This window comes from Chaetodon auriga, chromosome 5 (genome assembly GCF_051107435.1).
Source record: "Chaetodon auriga isolate fChaAug3 chromosome 5, fChaAug3.hap1, whole genome shotgun sequence".
In the NCBI taxonomy this organism is placed as follows: Eukaryota; Metazoa; Chordata; class Actinopteri; order Chaetodontiformes; family Chaetodontidae; genus Chaetodon; species Chaetodon auriga.
Genome location: NC_135078.1, coordinates 1,612,402 through 1,629,815, shown reverse-complemented (window position 1 = coordinate 1,629,815; position 17,414 = coordinate 1,612,402). Strand labels below are relative to the sequence as shown.

Genomic DNA, 17,414 nt, shown 5'->3' with positions numbered 1-17,414 from the left:
CATAAAGGACTAAATAGCCATTACATATAGTACCCATTAGTGGTGCCTCTATTTATCTGTTATAGGAAGAAAAAAGTAAGACCATATGTAAAGTAGAATATTCAGAAATGAAGAACAAAATATACAAAATGGCAGTGTTGCTGTTAGAGATGTGACAAGGTACAGAAATTGTCAAAATTAAGAGTTCACATTTAAAGAGCACAGATTATATGTCTCCCTTTCTGCATGGATGTTTGATTACTTCAATACCCACATATCTGAAAGTGGAAATTTTGTGTTTTACCTTGGAAAAGTGTACAGCCACAGGACTGGATTTTATATTGTTTCAGATCGAAATTTTAAAGACCTGGAGGTTTGACTGATGTATGCAAATCCACACGGGTATTTGAGCAGTTTTTTGTGTGAAATGGCATTGTTGGCAATGGAGGGCTGCTGTCACCGGCATGTTACATAGGTTAGGGGGCCTCTTGTATACCACTTTAATGAGCTTAGGAACAGTTCTTAAGTACTGGAGCACCTTGGGGATAGATCACCACAATGTTGGAATTTTGCTTCTTCTTACCTCATACGTTCCTGCCTCAACATTGGTCATGGCCATCAACGAGAAATCCCCATTTCTGTCACCATTGACATCTATGGATACCTGGCCAGCAATTCCTGTCCACCATCATGAAAACAATGAGAACATCATTTAGGAGTCACTTTATGTCCAACTGATAGTAAAACCTGCTTGTCAAACCTAACCCAACAGTAAGTATGAATACATTTTAAACCACGAGATGTAGGGCTATTCAACTTTGAAACTCAGTACACAGATTCAAGTGTGGGTAGATAATTGTCAGTCTCTACTATACGCCTATTCTTATCCTATTTGCTGAGAACTCGAAGGACCTTCAGTGACCATGAATTACCACCGACAAGACTTTGATTTTGTGGTGGTGTAATGACAAGTGTTGGTAGTGCTTTGACAGTTTAGTATTTTCATTATCTTGAAATAACCTGTCTGTGTGGTATTTTGGTGACAAGGCACAAACAGGTTGGAGGTCCATTTAAATGAAGCTGTGAAAAAGCTTATTATTGGTGTTTTAGACATTGAGAGAATAGACATCTCAGAGCCACATCTGTTTCTGGTATAATGTTACTCTGCTGCCACTGGTAATTTTATCAGGGTACACCCTGAACCGGTCGCCAGTCGATTGCAGGGCTATTTAGAAATTAACCTGAGTAATTCTTACAGTATGTTCAGTCAGTTTGTTCACAGATGCTCTGCTCAGTATGAAAAGCTTTAGTTCATTAATTTCCTGCCGCCATCTGAAGGAAGTAGATCACATACACTGACAATTCAGCAGCCTCTGGTCAGAATCAGAATCAGCTTTTTGGGTATGAGTATGAGTACACATACAAGGAATTTGACTCTAGTTTTTCATTGCTCTCAATGTTACCCACAGTTTGAAAAACATTTTTCAGGAACGTAGATGGAAATCAGCAAGGACAACAATGCTGAACAAAATGCACGAGAACATAGAGGTGTTTATAAATAGATATACTGTAAAAGAACAATGAACAACAACCTACAGTGTCTATATACAAGTGAAACTGTTCCGGTAAATAGTAAACAAGAATACAGTAACGTAAGAGTGCAGATTGCTGGAATAAATATTGAATGATTAATGTAATAGCCTCATCTGCTACCTCGATCAGGAAGTTTGTGATCAATTCTTTCTATCTCTACACCCAACCAGTCGAGGAAGATGGCCGCCCACCCATAGAGTGGTTCCATTCGAGATTTCTACCTGTTAAAAGAAAGTTTTTCTAGCCACCGTCGCCAAATGGGTGTAATTATTGGGTCTCTATACATTAAAGAGTGTGGTCTAGACTTGCTCTGTATGGAAATGTCCTGGGACAACTTTTGTCATGATTTGGCACTGTCATGGATTTCTGGGATGATGGTGCTGAATGCTAAGTTGAAGACCACAAACAGGATCCCTGCATATGTCACCAGGGAGTTAAGGTACTTCGCAGGAAGTTGTACAGTCCCATGTTGACAGCATCATCCACTGACCTGTTTCCCAGGTAGGTAAACTGCAGGGGTTCAGCAGGAGGCCTGTGTTGACTTTCAGATGGCCTAACAACAGTCTCTCAAAGGATTCTATTAGTCATTAGCCTCTTTTATACAGCCTGTTCAAGGCTGGGATATTGATGTTATTCCATGCTGTTTAAAAAAATACAGAATGGGATGGAACTGTTGTTCTGCCTTAAAGCCAGCAGTGGAGGAAGCAAAAAGGCCAAATCGATGTCTGTGAGAAGGGTAAGTGAGCTGGCAGGACTTCACACAGCTCTAATAATCTGTGTGAAGATGGTCAGCTGGTCAGTACAGGCTTTCAAACATGAGGCTGATGCCTTACTGATTTTCTGTGTATGAATAGGCAGACAAACATCCTCTTCACAGATCACAGTGCAGGTGGGTGGTCAGTGTAGGGTTGAGGGGGTGGCAGGGGTTGAAGTTGGTGGTGTGATGTCTGAGTCTGAGTGGGTGAGGCATGTGAATGTTTGGGTTGGTTTTCTGTAGCTGGTGATGTCCTGAAGGCCTCTCGACACTGAAGCAGGTTCGTTAGCTGAAACCCTGCTTTTCAGCTTTTCAGTGTAGCTTCTCTTTGCTACTGTACACTGAATGTGCAATTTGTCAAAAACAGTGAGCGGGAGTCTGGGTGTTGTGCTTCATGGAAGTTATCTGATCAGCTAGGTGTTGTAATGCCTCACTAACACAGGCCTAAGATGGGAAAACTGCCCAGAAAAAACAAAGAAACTTTGGAAACAGAATAGTGTCAATGAAAACAGTAAGGACTGCATGTTATCCTTATCACTGTTACATTTGAACATTTACATTCATTATTGTAGAAATAGATTCCTCTTCCCCTCGTTTCCTGTGATAGCTCCATTATGCGGTCTGCTCTTTCTGGGTTGGAAGACAGGCAGATGTTGTATACTGTCCGCAATGTGCTCACCAAGCCAGGTTTTGGTGAAGCAGGGTAACAGATCTGGAAAAACTTTTTTCTACTATACATGCTGTTGGGTAGTTTAATCTATAATAACACATCATATTTTATGTACACATCATAAATTTCTTTATGTACAATCCCAATTTACAAAATAAGTTGTAACTACAGATATAAATGTAGTAAAGTAAAAAGTACAATATTTTCGGAAATGCAGTAAAATGTTAAATGGTGGTTGAAGTATAAAGTAACATCAAATGCAAGTAAGAAAATACTTATTTACTGTACATTCCATGTCATGTTAATACTTGGCACAGCAATGCCAATATAAAATAACAGTGAGAGGTTTTGCGCAGCCTGTGATATTATGGAATTATATTCAACAGGTAACTCGGTAGTATACACTGCATACACTGGCACAGCTAAACAATTAAAATATTTATCCAGCACAGTTACAAAAACAAAGTTTTTCTTACTTGCCATGACTGAAAAATGTAACAATGAATAAATTTTATAAACCACGTGAAGATAGTGGATGCTCTGTTTGGATGATGGATGCATAGCTTCGCTGTGTAACACAGGCTATGCTTGACTCCTTCATCTTGCATGTCCCGAAACGCACAATGTTGAAACAACACCTTGTTGTTATAATCCAGGAGGATGACTGTAGTCTTCCCCTTGTATTCCAGGGGTTGCCATTGGCCATGGCAAAGTATCAGCTCTGGGAAGTGCTCTGTTGCAAGCAATTTCGGGATGAATTCATAAATGAATTCAGTTGATTTATCTTCTTCTCCCATGGGTATCCCCAGAATCTTGAGCTTTCAGGCTGAACACTCAAGTTTGTAGCTAGTTGCTGAATTTTCCAAAGTCAGACCACTTGTATTTGAGATTGTGAGTGTGTGATTCATGGTTATTTAAACTTGCTCTTGTAAGGTCAGAAGTGACTAATAAAAAAAAAAATGTCAAAGTGTTCAATTATTCCACAAAAAATTGTTTCTGACATCTCCTTGCACATTTGCACTGACCAGTTTTCTGTCTGTTAGTATGTTGGCCAGCGAGAAGCTGTTAGCATTAGCATCAGCAGAGTAGTGGCTTACCTTTGGTATGGTTTACTTTTTGATGTGATAATTGCAGGATGGAAATTCACAAAGTGATAATTAAGTAATTTTGCTTTACATTGTGAATGTCATGTTGTGAATTTCTGCTCCAGCCACAGTTGGACAAGAAAACTGAGAAGTTTCAATCATGCTTTGGGTAATGCAAACAGGAAGTTTAATACTGCCATGAAGTCAGTAGGTTCGTTCAAGATGAGCTGCACCTTGCCTGGAAAGTGGATTATAGCAGGCGGTGGCAGAGGGGGCACTGACAAAAACAGCTTTCACAGTCTCGACAGGAAGTCACAGAAACACTCACACCCTGTTAGATCAAATCCAACTTAACGAAATATTATGAGAGTAATCTCTCTCACAGTTATGTTCTTCTGTATGACAGGGACTATTAAAATGCTATAAAGGCTTCATGGTTTGACCTTCATATCAATAATTTTACATAAAATTTAGATGGGCAAGAATTCTTATGCCAGCATTTCAATTTGCAGCTGTAACACTGGTAGCCCAAGCTTGACTGCTGGGCCTGTCCCTCTCAAATTAAAGAAATTCAAAACATGAAACAATAGTCAAAACAAATGGTGCAAACTTGAACTGAAGTTTTGCAGTCGGTGTGGAGAGCAAATGCAGAGCCTTGCTCCAAAGTCTGCAGCCACTTTGACACACATAAGCATTTGAAAAACTTCTTGGCTTAAACAGGAATTTTTAACTGTTAACGCTGAATGACAGCAGTATGGTTCTGTGTCATATCTTAGTAGGTATTAAACCTTGCACTCATGACATTGAGAGTATTGGCTGTATTGATGTTTTATTTTCCAAACAGTTTAGGCTTGTGTCATCATCGTTATAACTGGTGTTACTAGGCAATCAGCTGCCACACCTGGTATTTACACCTCGAGATGATGGTTTTAAAGGAAAACCAAAAGCTTGAAACAGCAAAGATGCCACCGTCTTTTTTGAGGGAACTTGACTTACAAGATTTGCGATGGTATATTATTTTCAGTATATCTGAAATAACTCTACTTGTATGTTGTGTAATTTTCACAATAGGAACATTGATAGTATTATAATAATAATAATAATAGTGGTGAGGCAGTCATTACTGATTCAGACTGAACTGTGTGTTTTACCTTCAAAAGTCCTGTTCCACATGCGTGACGTGATTTCTGTTCCGTTCTTCTTACTGTGTCCACTTTTCATGGCTTCATGCAAGGAAATAGCATACAGCAACATGGCATCATGGAATCCCTCAACAAACATGTTGACCTGAAATAGAACATAAAGCCATAAAGAGGAAGTGATTGTACCGTAGCTGCCACCTTCTCACTGAAATTACACCACATAAGGCACAACAGTCGCAATGTCTTCTTAAGACAATTTTTACAATGTGCAGAGAATTGATACCTTGATTACAGTAAAGCAATTAGATGGACATGGCTTGGCCATCTAATTTTCAAAGGCCCTCCCAGAAGAAATTAATATTTCAAAATAATTTTTGTTATTTAAATATTATTATTTTGATGAAATATTAATTGTTATTATTATTATTTGAAAGATGTTGTTTGACCATATTAAAGTAGCTATCCACATTAGGCTATGTATGTTATTATTTTTATATTATTATTTGAAAACACGTTTTGCCCTCTGCTCACTCACCATTTTAGCTTGATTGATATTGAAACTGTAGACAATTTTTTTTTGTTTTTGTTTGCTTTTATAAGAAAGTATGATTCTTCACACCATAGTTAAACTGCCTGCTCTATCTATCTATGTAAAAACAAAACAAAAAAAAAAAATCCCCTCACCCCAAGGGGGTTGGTGTGTGTCTTTTTCCTCAAGCTCAGGTCCTCACCAGAGGCCTGGGAGTTTGAGGGTTCTGTGCATTATCTTAGCTGTTCCTAGGACTGCACTTTTCTGGACAGGAACCTCCCTCAGTCCACTTAGTATACAGTCTCAAGGTGCTGGACTTGGGATGAAACCCTCCATGCATTGTGAGGAGCTTCCTTGTCGTGATATCTGTGGCTTCTATCTGCCCTTTGGCCAGCTGATTATACCAGTGGGCTATCTGATGACTGGCAGTGTGTATGTGTTGATAGCCCAGACCTTGTTCTTTCTCATTCAGCTGACTCTTCAAGACCTGCCTTCCTCCTAAGTGTTTGTGACTGACTTCCTTGCAGCCTCTTCATGGTTCCCATTTCTCTGTGGTATCTCAAGGCATCTGTAGTTGTAATGAACATCTGCAATGCTGTCTTCTGGTCATTCAACCCCCTCGGTTCTGATCATCTTCCCTCTCTTTGATACCATCCAACCTTTTTTATCTTGTCCGAATGACATCTCAATGTCGTTGCTGTAGATCCTGGACATGTGGATCTGGGAGTCGATGTCTCACTCATTCCTGGCATACAACGTGATGTAGAGTAGGTGGCTGATGCTGGTTCCACTTTGAAACCAGTATCTGTGGCTACTCTTCGTGATGATCTGGTTGAGGGGGTTCAGAACTATGCAGAAAAGCAGTGGTGCTAGTCCATCATCTTGGGGATATTGCTCCTTCAAGCAGACTTTCAGAGAGCACTTTACCAGTCAGTCAAGGTAGTCGGGTCCGGGGGTGCTTTGCTTAGCCATGACCTTCAATCCTAGGTCAGCTGCCTTATGTTAAAGGTGTCAGTTGCTGGGACTTGGCACCCAATCCCAAAGTAAGAGGAGGATGATTGTACCTCCACTCTGACATGTCGTTCTGGCTCCCCCTCGCTGTATCATTGATGCTGTACCTCATCAAGTTCTACCTGTGATAGCAATTTGGAATACTGGAACACTGAGCTAGCAGTTGTTTCAAGATCAAGATCAATATTCCTTTATTTGTCCCGCGAGGGGAAATTTCAGAATACAGCAGCATCAGTAAAGATTAATAAAGATTAATATAAGAAGCGCAATGCAGATTAGAAACAAAACAGTATATACAAAAGAGTGAGGATTTAAATAGAAATAAAAAGAAAGAAATTGTAAAAAAAAAAAAAAAAAAAATTGTAAGAAATTGTAGATCGTATTTACAGATTGTTATGTACATGTTTTATTGCACAGCTTATTGTCCAGACTATTGCACTGATTACTTGGAGTAGTTTTTATTGTACAGTCTGACAGCTGCAGGGAGGAATGACCTGCGATACCGCTCTTTCACACACTTTGGATGTAGCATCCTGTCACTGATGGAGCTCCTCAGTGCAGTGAGTGTGTGTTGGAGGGGGTGGGAGTCATTGTCTGTCATGGAGGACAGCTTGGCTGTCATCCTCCTCCCCCCCACCTCCTCCACCAGTTCCAGAGGGCACCCCAGGACAGAGCTGGCCTTCTTGATAAGTTTGTCCAGCCTCTTCCTGTCAGCTGTAGTGATGCTGCTCCCCCAGCAGACTACACCATAGAAAATGGCAGAGGCCACAACAGAGTCATAGAAGGTCTTTAGGAGTGCCCCACGCATCCCAAAAGACCTCAGCCTCCTGAGCAGATAGAGTCTGCTCTGTCCTTTTTTGTAAATTGCAGTGGTGTTATGAGTCCAGTCCAATTTATTGTTCAGATGAACACCCAGGTACTTATAAGATGTCACCATCTCAATGTCCCTTCCCTGGATGTTCACTGGTGTTGGTGAAGAGTGCGGGCGCCGGCGAAAGTCCACAACCAGTTCCTTGGTTTTACCCGCGTTAATCTGGAGGTGATTCTGCTGGCACCAGTCCACAAAGTCCTGGATGAGTCCTCTGTATGACCTGTCGTCCCCATCTGTGATGAGGCCAACAATGGCAGAGTCATCAGAGAACTTCTGCAGGTGGCAAGTGGGTGACAAAAAAGTCAAGGGAAAGGTAGTCCACTATCCAGCATGTGAGGTGTTGGTCCACCCCTGAAAGCTCCAGCTTGTGTCTCAGGATGGCTGGCCTGATGGTGTTGAAAGCACTGCTAAGGTCCAGGAAAAGGACCTGAACAGAGCTCCCAGGCGATTCCAGGTGAGATAGAGCTCGATGGAGGAGGAAGATGAGGGCATCGTCCACTCCGATGCCAGGCTGATACGCGAACTGCAGCGGGTCCATGGACGAGCTCACCAGGGGGCGCAGGTGGGCAAGGACCAGCCACTCCAGGGCCTTCATGAGGTGGGATGTTAAGGCCACCGGCCTATAGCAGCTAGGGTCCTTCGGATGCGGGGTCTTTGGCACAGGTACCACGCAGGACGTCTTCCAGAGGCGTGGCACCCTTCCCAGTCTCAGGCTCAGGTTAAACAGATGTCCAATGATCCCGCTCAGCTGATCAGAGCAGGATCTGAGGAGCCTGGGACTGAGGCCATCCGGTCCTGCGGCCTTCCTGGTCTTTAACCTCCTGAGTTGATTCCTCACCTGGAGAGGTGTGAGGGACAAGTTGGAGCAGGGGGGCTGAGTGTCTTGTGAAGTGGATGGGGGGCTGGGAGGAGCAGTGGGGGGTGGCGTTGATTGCGGTGAGCTGAATACTGTGGGGGGGGGGGGTCAGTGGGGTACTCGGGCAGGGTGCTGGCAGATCAAAAGAGGGCTGCTGCAGTGCTGGTGCAGCTGGGGGAGGGGCAGATGTTTCTTCAAACCTACAGAAGTAGGTGTTCAGTTCGTCTGCCCACTTTGGATCCCCAGCCGCCTGGGAGTTTGGCTTCTGGTGACCTGAGATGGTTTTCAGGCCTCTCCAGACTCCCCTGGTGTTGTTCTCCTGCAGCTGTTCCTCCATTCTCTTTCTGTATCTGTCCTTCCCCTCCCTGATACTCCTTCTTAGCTCCCTCTGAACAGTTTTCAGCTCCTCTTTGTTTCCTGACTTGAAGGCCCTCTTCTTCTCCTTTAAGAGAGCCTTAATGTCAGGATTGATCCAGGGTTTGTTGTTGGAGTGACACCGTACAGTCCTGGTGGGTACAGTGTTCTCCACACAGAAGTTTATGTAGTCCGTGATGCTGTCTGTCAGACTGTCAATGTCCTCCTCATGAGAGTCACTGAATATATCCCACACTGTTGTATTGAAGCAGTCCTTCAGAGCCTCTTCCGCCTCATCAGACCACCTCTTCACTGTGCGGGACACAGCTGGTTGCCTGTTAACAAGGGACTTGTATACAGGCAAGAGATGAACCAGGTTGTGATCGGCTCTTCCCAGAGGGGGGAGTGGTGATGATTCGTATGCCTCCTTGGTGTTGGCATAGAATAAGTCCAGTGTTTTATTGTCTCTGGTGGCACATGTGACATACTGGATGAATTTGGGCAGAGAGGAGGACAGAGAGGCATGATTAAAATCCCCAGAGATCAGTAAGAGGGCCTGTGGTTTCTGAGTCTGCAGCCTGCTGATCACGGTGTTGATAACGTCACAAGCTGCATCAGCGTTAGCAGAGGGAGGGATATACACAGCCACCACGATGACATGCGAGAACTCCCTCGGCAGATAGTATGGCCTCAAACTAACAGCCAACAGTTCAATGTCCGGGCAGCAGTGCTGCTCTTTAATAGTGATGTGCCTGGAGTTACACCATCTATCATTCACAAGCACTGCCAGCCCTCCTCCTTTCCTCTTATCACTCCTCTCTGTCCGGTCTGCCCGTATGAGTGAGAATCCATCCAGCGCTACAGTCGCGTCTGTGTGCTGCGTTCCCAGCCAAGTCTCAGTAAACAATAGCATACTGCACCGCCGGAATTCCTGATGATGCCGGGTCAACGCCGCTAGCTCGTCCATCTTGTTGGATAGAGATCTTACGTTCCCCATGATGACGGACGGGAGAGTCGGTCTATAAGCTCTCCTCCTGTCACGGCGTTTGATCCCAGCGCGGCACCCCCGTATTCTCCTCCTTAACTCGCGGGGGACATCAGGTCGCTCCTCCGGCCGCACAGCTGTGTTACGCAGGGCCAGCAGCTGATCCCTACTGTAAACAATGGGGGCCATTGTCTCACGGACCCACAGACGCGGAGAAAGTTACACGAGTTGTAAAAAGTGATGGAAAAGTAGCACCAGAGTTACCGTGCTTGATGTCTCTAATGCACCAAAGATTTACAAACACGCAGAACTGAATAGAATAAAAAAAGACGCACAAGAAAACAATAAAGAGAGGAAAAAACTAGAGAGCTGCTGTAACAGGCTGCCGCTCGTACGGCGCCACTAGAGGACATTGTTAGTCTAGATAGTGGGTTCTGAAGCAACCCACATCCTCTTCATGTACCCCCTCTCTCTAGGGTTACATGTCTGGTAGCAAGAATTTTTCTGCTCTATGTGTAGTTCCAGTAGCCCACTTCTCATCAGGACTCTGCTTCCCCAACGCCTGACATGGACCTTGTTGAACTGGGTGACGTCCAAGCTTGTATGACTCTTGAAGTTGCGGCTTCACTCATACTGAAGTAGGCAAGCAGCATTATGGACCTCTGACAGGGATTCATTTTTAAAGCTGCATTTCACTTGTTTTTGACTTTGCCTTCACACATAGACAATGAAACTAGTTTTTCCTGTTGTCTTTAGTAAGGGATAGGGAGAAGGTGGAATGTCGGGGTGGGAGGAAGGCAGTCACCTGCAGTCAGAGGACATAAATAGACCTCCAAACAACTGTCCTCCTTGTGAATACAGTGTTGACACCCTCCAAACTAAAACAGTGTCCATGGAGTAAAGTCATTGTTCTGAGGCAACAGAGGAAGAAAACCTCTGCCGGAATGCGTAAGCAAACATGCATGGGGGTTGTTGAGAAATGCATGGCTGCTTCTTTCTTGAACACTATGAGCTTACCTTCGGAGTTGCATCAGCCAGTGAGTTAGCTTGTTGCTAGGATCTGCAAAATGCATTGGTGAAATTTAAGAGATGTGTGCAATAGCTCATCTGCACAGAACTACAGACATGTTTCACATCAATGAAATAATGCATTTCCTCAAGTGGCTGCCCCCATCGTTTCCTCTTTCCACACTCTCCCATGGGAGTCTCTTACCCAAAGCACTCCGTAGCCCTAATCCCACTAACTAACATCAAACACAATGACAATCACAACATGCCTTAAAACCACCTTTATCATGTCAGTACCTAAACACTCAACTAAAGCAAACCTTAATGACTTTTCCCTGTTGTATTCACCCCCAGCATCATTTGCCTCCCACCAGAACAGAAGTACAGCGGATGCCATCATCTATGCATGATACTCAATCCTCTCTGCAACACTAACACCTATGTGAGACTGCTGTTCATCAACTTTAGTTCAGCATAAAACACTATGATCCCCTGCAAACTGATCACCAAACTCAGTGACCTGGTCACTAAATTTTATTTATATTTTATTTATATCCCATTAAATCCTGGAAAATGAGAACCATTCCACCACTGTTGTTCTTGTTGTAGTTATTGCCACCTGTTGCTTTCACTGGTTGAAATTAAAAAGAAATATTTGGCAGCAGATATAAACTGTAGATAATTAGCGTTAATTCCACAATTTCATGACAAACCAAAATATACTTACTGTTCTCTGCTGCTGATGTCTTTACTCAGTTAAAGAACCTTTGTAAAGTATAAGAAACATCATTCGGTGGTAGTACTCCACATGGCTGTGGGTGGACAGTGTGTTTTTGTAGTCCCACAAATCTAATAGCGATGTTATCAGTGAAGATGATCTCAGACAGTTTCAGAAGTTGGCTGTGTTAGTTGGTTGTTTTTTGTTGTTGTTGTTGTTGTTGTTTTGGTTTCATTTCAGTTATATTTCAGAGAGATTCCATAAATATGTTTGAGGCTGGCAAAAACATTGAGTGTGAGATAGAAAGACATACATACACTTTCGCAGTCTTTGCAGTCATGGAATCCAGCTTTTTTGATGGACTTTTTCATCTCCAGGGAGAAGTTTTCAAACTCAGGATTGACTGTCCTGAGCAGTGTCACAGTGTTCAGAGAAGCATAGGCTTGCTTCGCATCGTTGTCATATTTATCTCCTCTCTTCCACGAGCCATTGCCTAGAATTTAATTTTAGAGAGACAGAACAAAATGGATTTTCCAAATGTTGATATGCTTGATCAAAATCAATTTTAGAAACATTGATCCCTACAGCTAAACTTTGTGAACCTACAGTAAGGCATGACTTCTGAGCTAGCTACATTGTAGTCCTTACAGAACAGAGGCCTTTAGGAGAAAAACACTATATTTTAGGGAAAAGTAATAAATGCCATGACAAAAACAGAACAAAACATTTCACTAAACAAGAGGCAGCTGTTGAGAGAAAACAAACTGCAGTGAATCCTGCTCAGTTTCCCTCAGAATTACTTTCGTTCAGATGATAAATGGCACAAATGAAATTCAGTGTCATCTTCATTATCATTGCATGTAAGGAGGCCACAAGTTACAATGGGTGAAGGAGGTCAGTGGGCATGCAGCATGTCTGACTTTCATGCCAGATTGTAACACAGGACATGTTAGCAAACAGTTGTCTATTTCCACATCCAGCCAATGTACAACAACATTATCATTCATTTGGAGTCTCGTTTGTGTCCACTTCATGAATGTAAAAAAATCAATCTACTCTGAACTCTTGTTTAATCTCAGCACAATCACAGGGCTGCAATTCCAATTTTACGGCATATCCGATCATAGTCTTTTATCAGGCAGATAAAATATGCCATCACAGTTTGAGTTAGTAAATTTCCTGTGCAACTGAAATCCAAACTAGTCCAACCTATGCAGACTGCATGTAAGATAATAGGGGCAAGATAGCATCCATCCCTACAAACTACCTCTGGCTGTTACATGGCAAGGCAACAAGATAACAATTAACCCATCCCTTGTGCTACACGCTGAGTACCAGCTACAGCCTTCAGTGAGGAGGTTTAGAGAACCACAACTGAATAGATTTAAAAACTGTTACGTATTTACTTCAATAAACATTACAAATGGCTGCAGATCAAATAAGGATGACGCCAATATGGAAACTAACAGAGCTTTACTTCTTTTACTTTTGCGTGTTTTATTGTATATTTGTACCACTAGTTTTAATCATTTAACAGTAGTGTATGTGTTGTTGGTTTTATCTATTTAACATTAGTGTATGTTTTACTGTATTTTTTATTCTGATGTTCTTAGATATGTTTTGTTGTTTCTTGTCACTTTGCAATGTTTTTTTATGTATGTGGAATCATTTTCACAGATGTAGCATGGCAAGCCAAATCCAAATTTCCTACAATGTGGGACAATTAATTTGAATCTTTAATCTTAAATCTTGTAAACATCTTCAAATTAAAGCTGAGAGTTACCACTTTGCAAGTCAGAATTTAATTTCAAACCTAATGTCCCAGATGTTACAATGACAGAATTTTCAGATTTTCATAGAGGACAAACAAGTCAAAACATCAGAAAATATGGAACTGTTCAAATATGTAAGGACTGCACTGTAGATAAACAGAAAGTTTATTCATATATTAGGACTGCAGAACATGTATAATAATTCAGTTGCATGTCCACCATTAATTCAGTTTGTAAAAACACATTTAAAAGTTATGTGACATTAACTTTACCATAAGAAGAAGCATTGAAGAGTTCAACATTAAAGAACATATAATTGCCGTTGGTCAACTGTCGTTTGTGTGCAGCCAGCATGATCTCTCGTATTTTGTCTGCTCCCATGCACATGATCACAACTGCAGGAAAATGACAGAGAGACAAATCGAGTTATAGTTATTTGCCGTAGTTAGCAGTTTTCATGAACACCATAAAGCACAAATCTGGATAAAAATAATGTTAAATCATTCTGGGAAATTTTCAGAATTTTCGCCTGGACTGATTTCTAGGGAACTTAAACCAATTCTGGGAAAAAACCCTTCAAATAGATGTAAGGTAATAATCAGTAGGCAACCAGTTTCTGGACCATAGTCTTAACACTGATTAACTATTACCCTGTTGGGTTAGGAGTGGTTAAGAGTGGCTTGCAAATATAATTACTGATATCATTAATTCCACATCAAGCAGGTTTTATTATTAAGAGACAATCATCAGAACATAATAAAGAAATATAGAAAACCTAAAAATTCCGTGATTCACAGGCAAGTTCTGAGCTGTCAATTTCTATGATTTCTAAGTGTCTTTATTGACATTTATTCACGATGGACATCAAAGGTAATGATATCTTTTGGATCACACATAATCAGAGACAATAAAATACTGTATTTACCGTATGCTGATATCAAAAAAGCATACAGCTCCACAGCCCTTCCCCCACTTGGCTGATCACAACCTGTTTCGCCTCTTGTCTGATAGGACCAGGATAGTCTGGACATGGTCCCCAGAGGGGATGTTTTGAGGTCACACACTGAGAAGTATGTTGAGGACAGTGAGGGACTCACACACTGCGTCACATGATTCATTAACTTCTATGTGGACAATGATGTTTCACCCAGGGCTGTGACCTTTTCTCCCAACAATAAGGCCTGTCTCATAGACATCAAGGCAAACAAGGTCAAGGAGGGCAACGGCATCTATAGTAGAAAGATGATGGTCAGAATGTATAGCAATACCAGGGAAGTGTCGAGAGGCAATAAGGACAGTCGATGACTATGACTAAGCAGTAGCAGTAATTTGGTTGATGAGGGGAATCTTTTTTTCCCAAACTAATTCCGAACCCCCTCATTGAACATTGGTGTACTACAGTGCGGAGTACTGAATCCTATTCTCTATTCCCTCTTCACCTACAATTGCATGCCTGAACATGGTTCATAATTCAACCAGCCCTGGTCAATAGGGTATCAACCTTTTTTCGTCTTGAGGAGACAAAAATCCACTTGTTTCCTCAGATTCTGGTAAACTTCTACCACTGCACCATCAAGAGCATCCTCATCACCTGTATAAAAGTATTGTTTTGCAACTGTTCTGTCTTGGACTGGAAAATACTGCAGAGGGTGATGATTGCCCAGTGCACCACAAGTGATGTCTGCAGAGGGCACACAGCATTGTCTGGGACACCTCTCACCGAAGCCATAGACTATTTGCCCTCCTACCCTCTGGGAGGCACTACACCACTCGCTGTCCAGGACCAGCAGGTTCAGGAACAGCTTCTTCACCCCAGCTGCACACCCTGCTGATCTCTGCACCACAGTGATAGGCAATTTTTTCTAATAACAATATGAATAACAGATATCATCAAGAATTACACATTAATCTTGGTCCTGTCTTCCTGAGATAATCATTGTCATAATCACATTAAAACAGTATGTCTTCTGTGTGATCACATGGCAGCTGGTCGACAAATGCAAAATGTGAGTGGAACCATTGAGCAAAAATGAATAAAGGGGTTTATGTGATTTTAGATTTTACTGAAAATTAGTGTGGCTTGCTGTGGAGCTCCAAGCAGGGGCGGGGCTTGTGGACAGGCAAGCCAGGCAGTTGCTTGGAGCCCCTGGCCACTAGGATGGCCCCGGCCACTACATCAGCGTTTATTGATAGGCCTGGGCTTTCAGGGACCTCTGTTGGCACTTTGCAAACTACTTATCTATTTTTTTAGTATTCATCTCAAATGTCCCAAAAATTGTATATTTGTGTGTGCAAAAACCAAATTGTTGTGGTGTGCACGGGTGGGATGGGGGCCCCAGGGATTTCTTGCTTGGAGGCCCAAGAGACCCTAGCAACGCCACTGGCTCCAAGGTGGATAGAGAAGAATGCCCCTTCAAAAAAAAGAGAAAAAAAAAACAGATCCATGACAGACTTAAAAAAAAAAAACTTGGTAACTATCCATAGTGGCTTGTTGTAAACCTAAATATACACTATGTAGATGGTGTGTATTTCCCCCACATTTCCATTTCATTTTGATGAAGTCTATCTCCTAGCATCTTGTACTGATCACATTTATGTGTTTTGCAGAAAAGAACACTGAAGTGAGTCAGTGACAGTGAGGGAGAAGGAGTTGCTACATTAATAGCCTCCATAGTTAGAATTCTCTCTTTATGCTTCTCCTTTATGCTTCCAGGTCCAGGTAGGAATAGTGAGCAGTACAGTGATACATTGCCAGTGACGGAAATCCAGTAGTGCAGCTATTTTTATTTGGAGCTCTATGTTTTGAACTAAACATTTATTCATTTGAAGTAATGCAGTGAGCAAAGTGTTTGCCAAAAAATTAAAAAATTAAAAAATTCTTACAATGGATTGATACAAACTTTTACCTCGGTGTCCCAGTGATTAAAAATAAATAAACCAACAAATAAGTAGCTACACAAACAGGGGTTGCAACTGAAAACACAGCAACCCCAGCATCCCTGTTAATAAGGAAGATTCAGAGCCTTGCTGGAACATTCCTCACAACTCTGTCACTTAAAAACACCTCCTGAAATATCCCTTGAGTCAGTGGGACAAACTTCACCTCAGTCCTGCCAGCACTATAGCACCCTTTAATTACACTGGGCTCTACACACACTACTGGCCCTGTGTCTGCTCTGCAAGCCATTCCATGGGGCAGCGCTTGCAGCCAGCAAAATTTCAAAACTTCTGGATTTTCCTTTTTGCTAGGGCACTGATGCTTCTTACAAATTAACTGAGGAATGGGGCAGCACATGGTGCATTTACTGAGTGCCCATGGTGTATTTCAAGTGTCCCGTGTTGGCTATAAACTTGTGAAGTTAGAGTGTATGCAAATAGGGTACTGATGTGCAAATGTGTAATGCCATTACTCCAAAAACAAGGATTTGTGTTATGGGATCTGTCTGTCAGAGATGTGAACGGATAAAGACAAGATTGTAAGATGGAGCAAGCTTCTTTTAAAATTAATCTTTCTCAGTTGGATGAAACCAAACCTTGACATACTGTACATGGATACAGATGTTTGGAACTGACTAGTGATTTTCATGTATGTCATTCTTAACAGTATTGAGTTTGGATACATATTGCCGTTTTAGCCCTTTCAGGCTGGACCTTAAGACATTTGTGATTGTAAGGTAAAAACAAGTCACTGCATTACAACTATGCAGGAGTCCAGGGGGAGTTCTCTCCAAACACAAAGACTTCATACAGACTCAGGATGGGAGTGCATGTCTCAGGAGGATTAGCATTAGAAATGTACCAATCACAGGAGAGGTGCTTTATTTTCCCTCACAAGTGGTTATTATATGTTGTAATATTATGCAATTAATGGTACAAAAACATGTACCAAACTGATGAGGGGATTTTCACAACTAAAGCATAAGGTGTTGGTAAAATGACAGAAAGGGAAATGGATACACATAAGAATTATGTGCAGTGTCAGCTGAAAATGTTTGTGTCCTTCTCAATAGTAAAGGAACAGGCAGATAATTAAAGTATAATGCTTTCACTTCGAATCTGTCAATTCAAACGTCTTCTATCAATTATT

The 17,414-nt window shown here is 41.9% G+C and overlaps 1 protein-coding gene across 2 annotated transcripts in view; it reads right to left on the bottom strand.

The window, feature by feature from the left end:
• The window catches only part of npr3 (natriuretic peptide receptor 3), a 49,793-nt gene that overhangs the window by 17,672 nt on the left and 14,707 nt on the right, over positions 1-17,414 (bottom strand). For both annotated transcript variants that reach the window (XR_013077160.1, XM_076730199.1), the window contains exons 2-5: positions 13,600-13,722; positions 11,873-12,048; positions 5,233-5,368; positions 563-657 (exon numbers count right to left, since the gene is read on the bottom strand). Coding sequence is in view for 1 of the 2 variants with exons in the window: in XM_076730199.1 (XP_076586314.1) it covers positions 563-657; positions 5,233-5,368; positions 11,873-12,048; positions 13,600-13,722 (530 nt within the window). In the remaining variant the exon portion in view is untranslated. The remainder of the gene's footprint in view (positions 1-562; positions 658-5,232; positions 5,369-11,872; positions 12,049-13,599; positions 13,723-17,414) is intronic.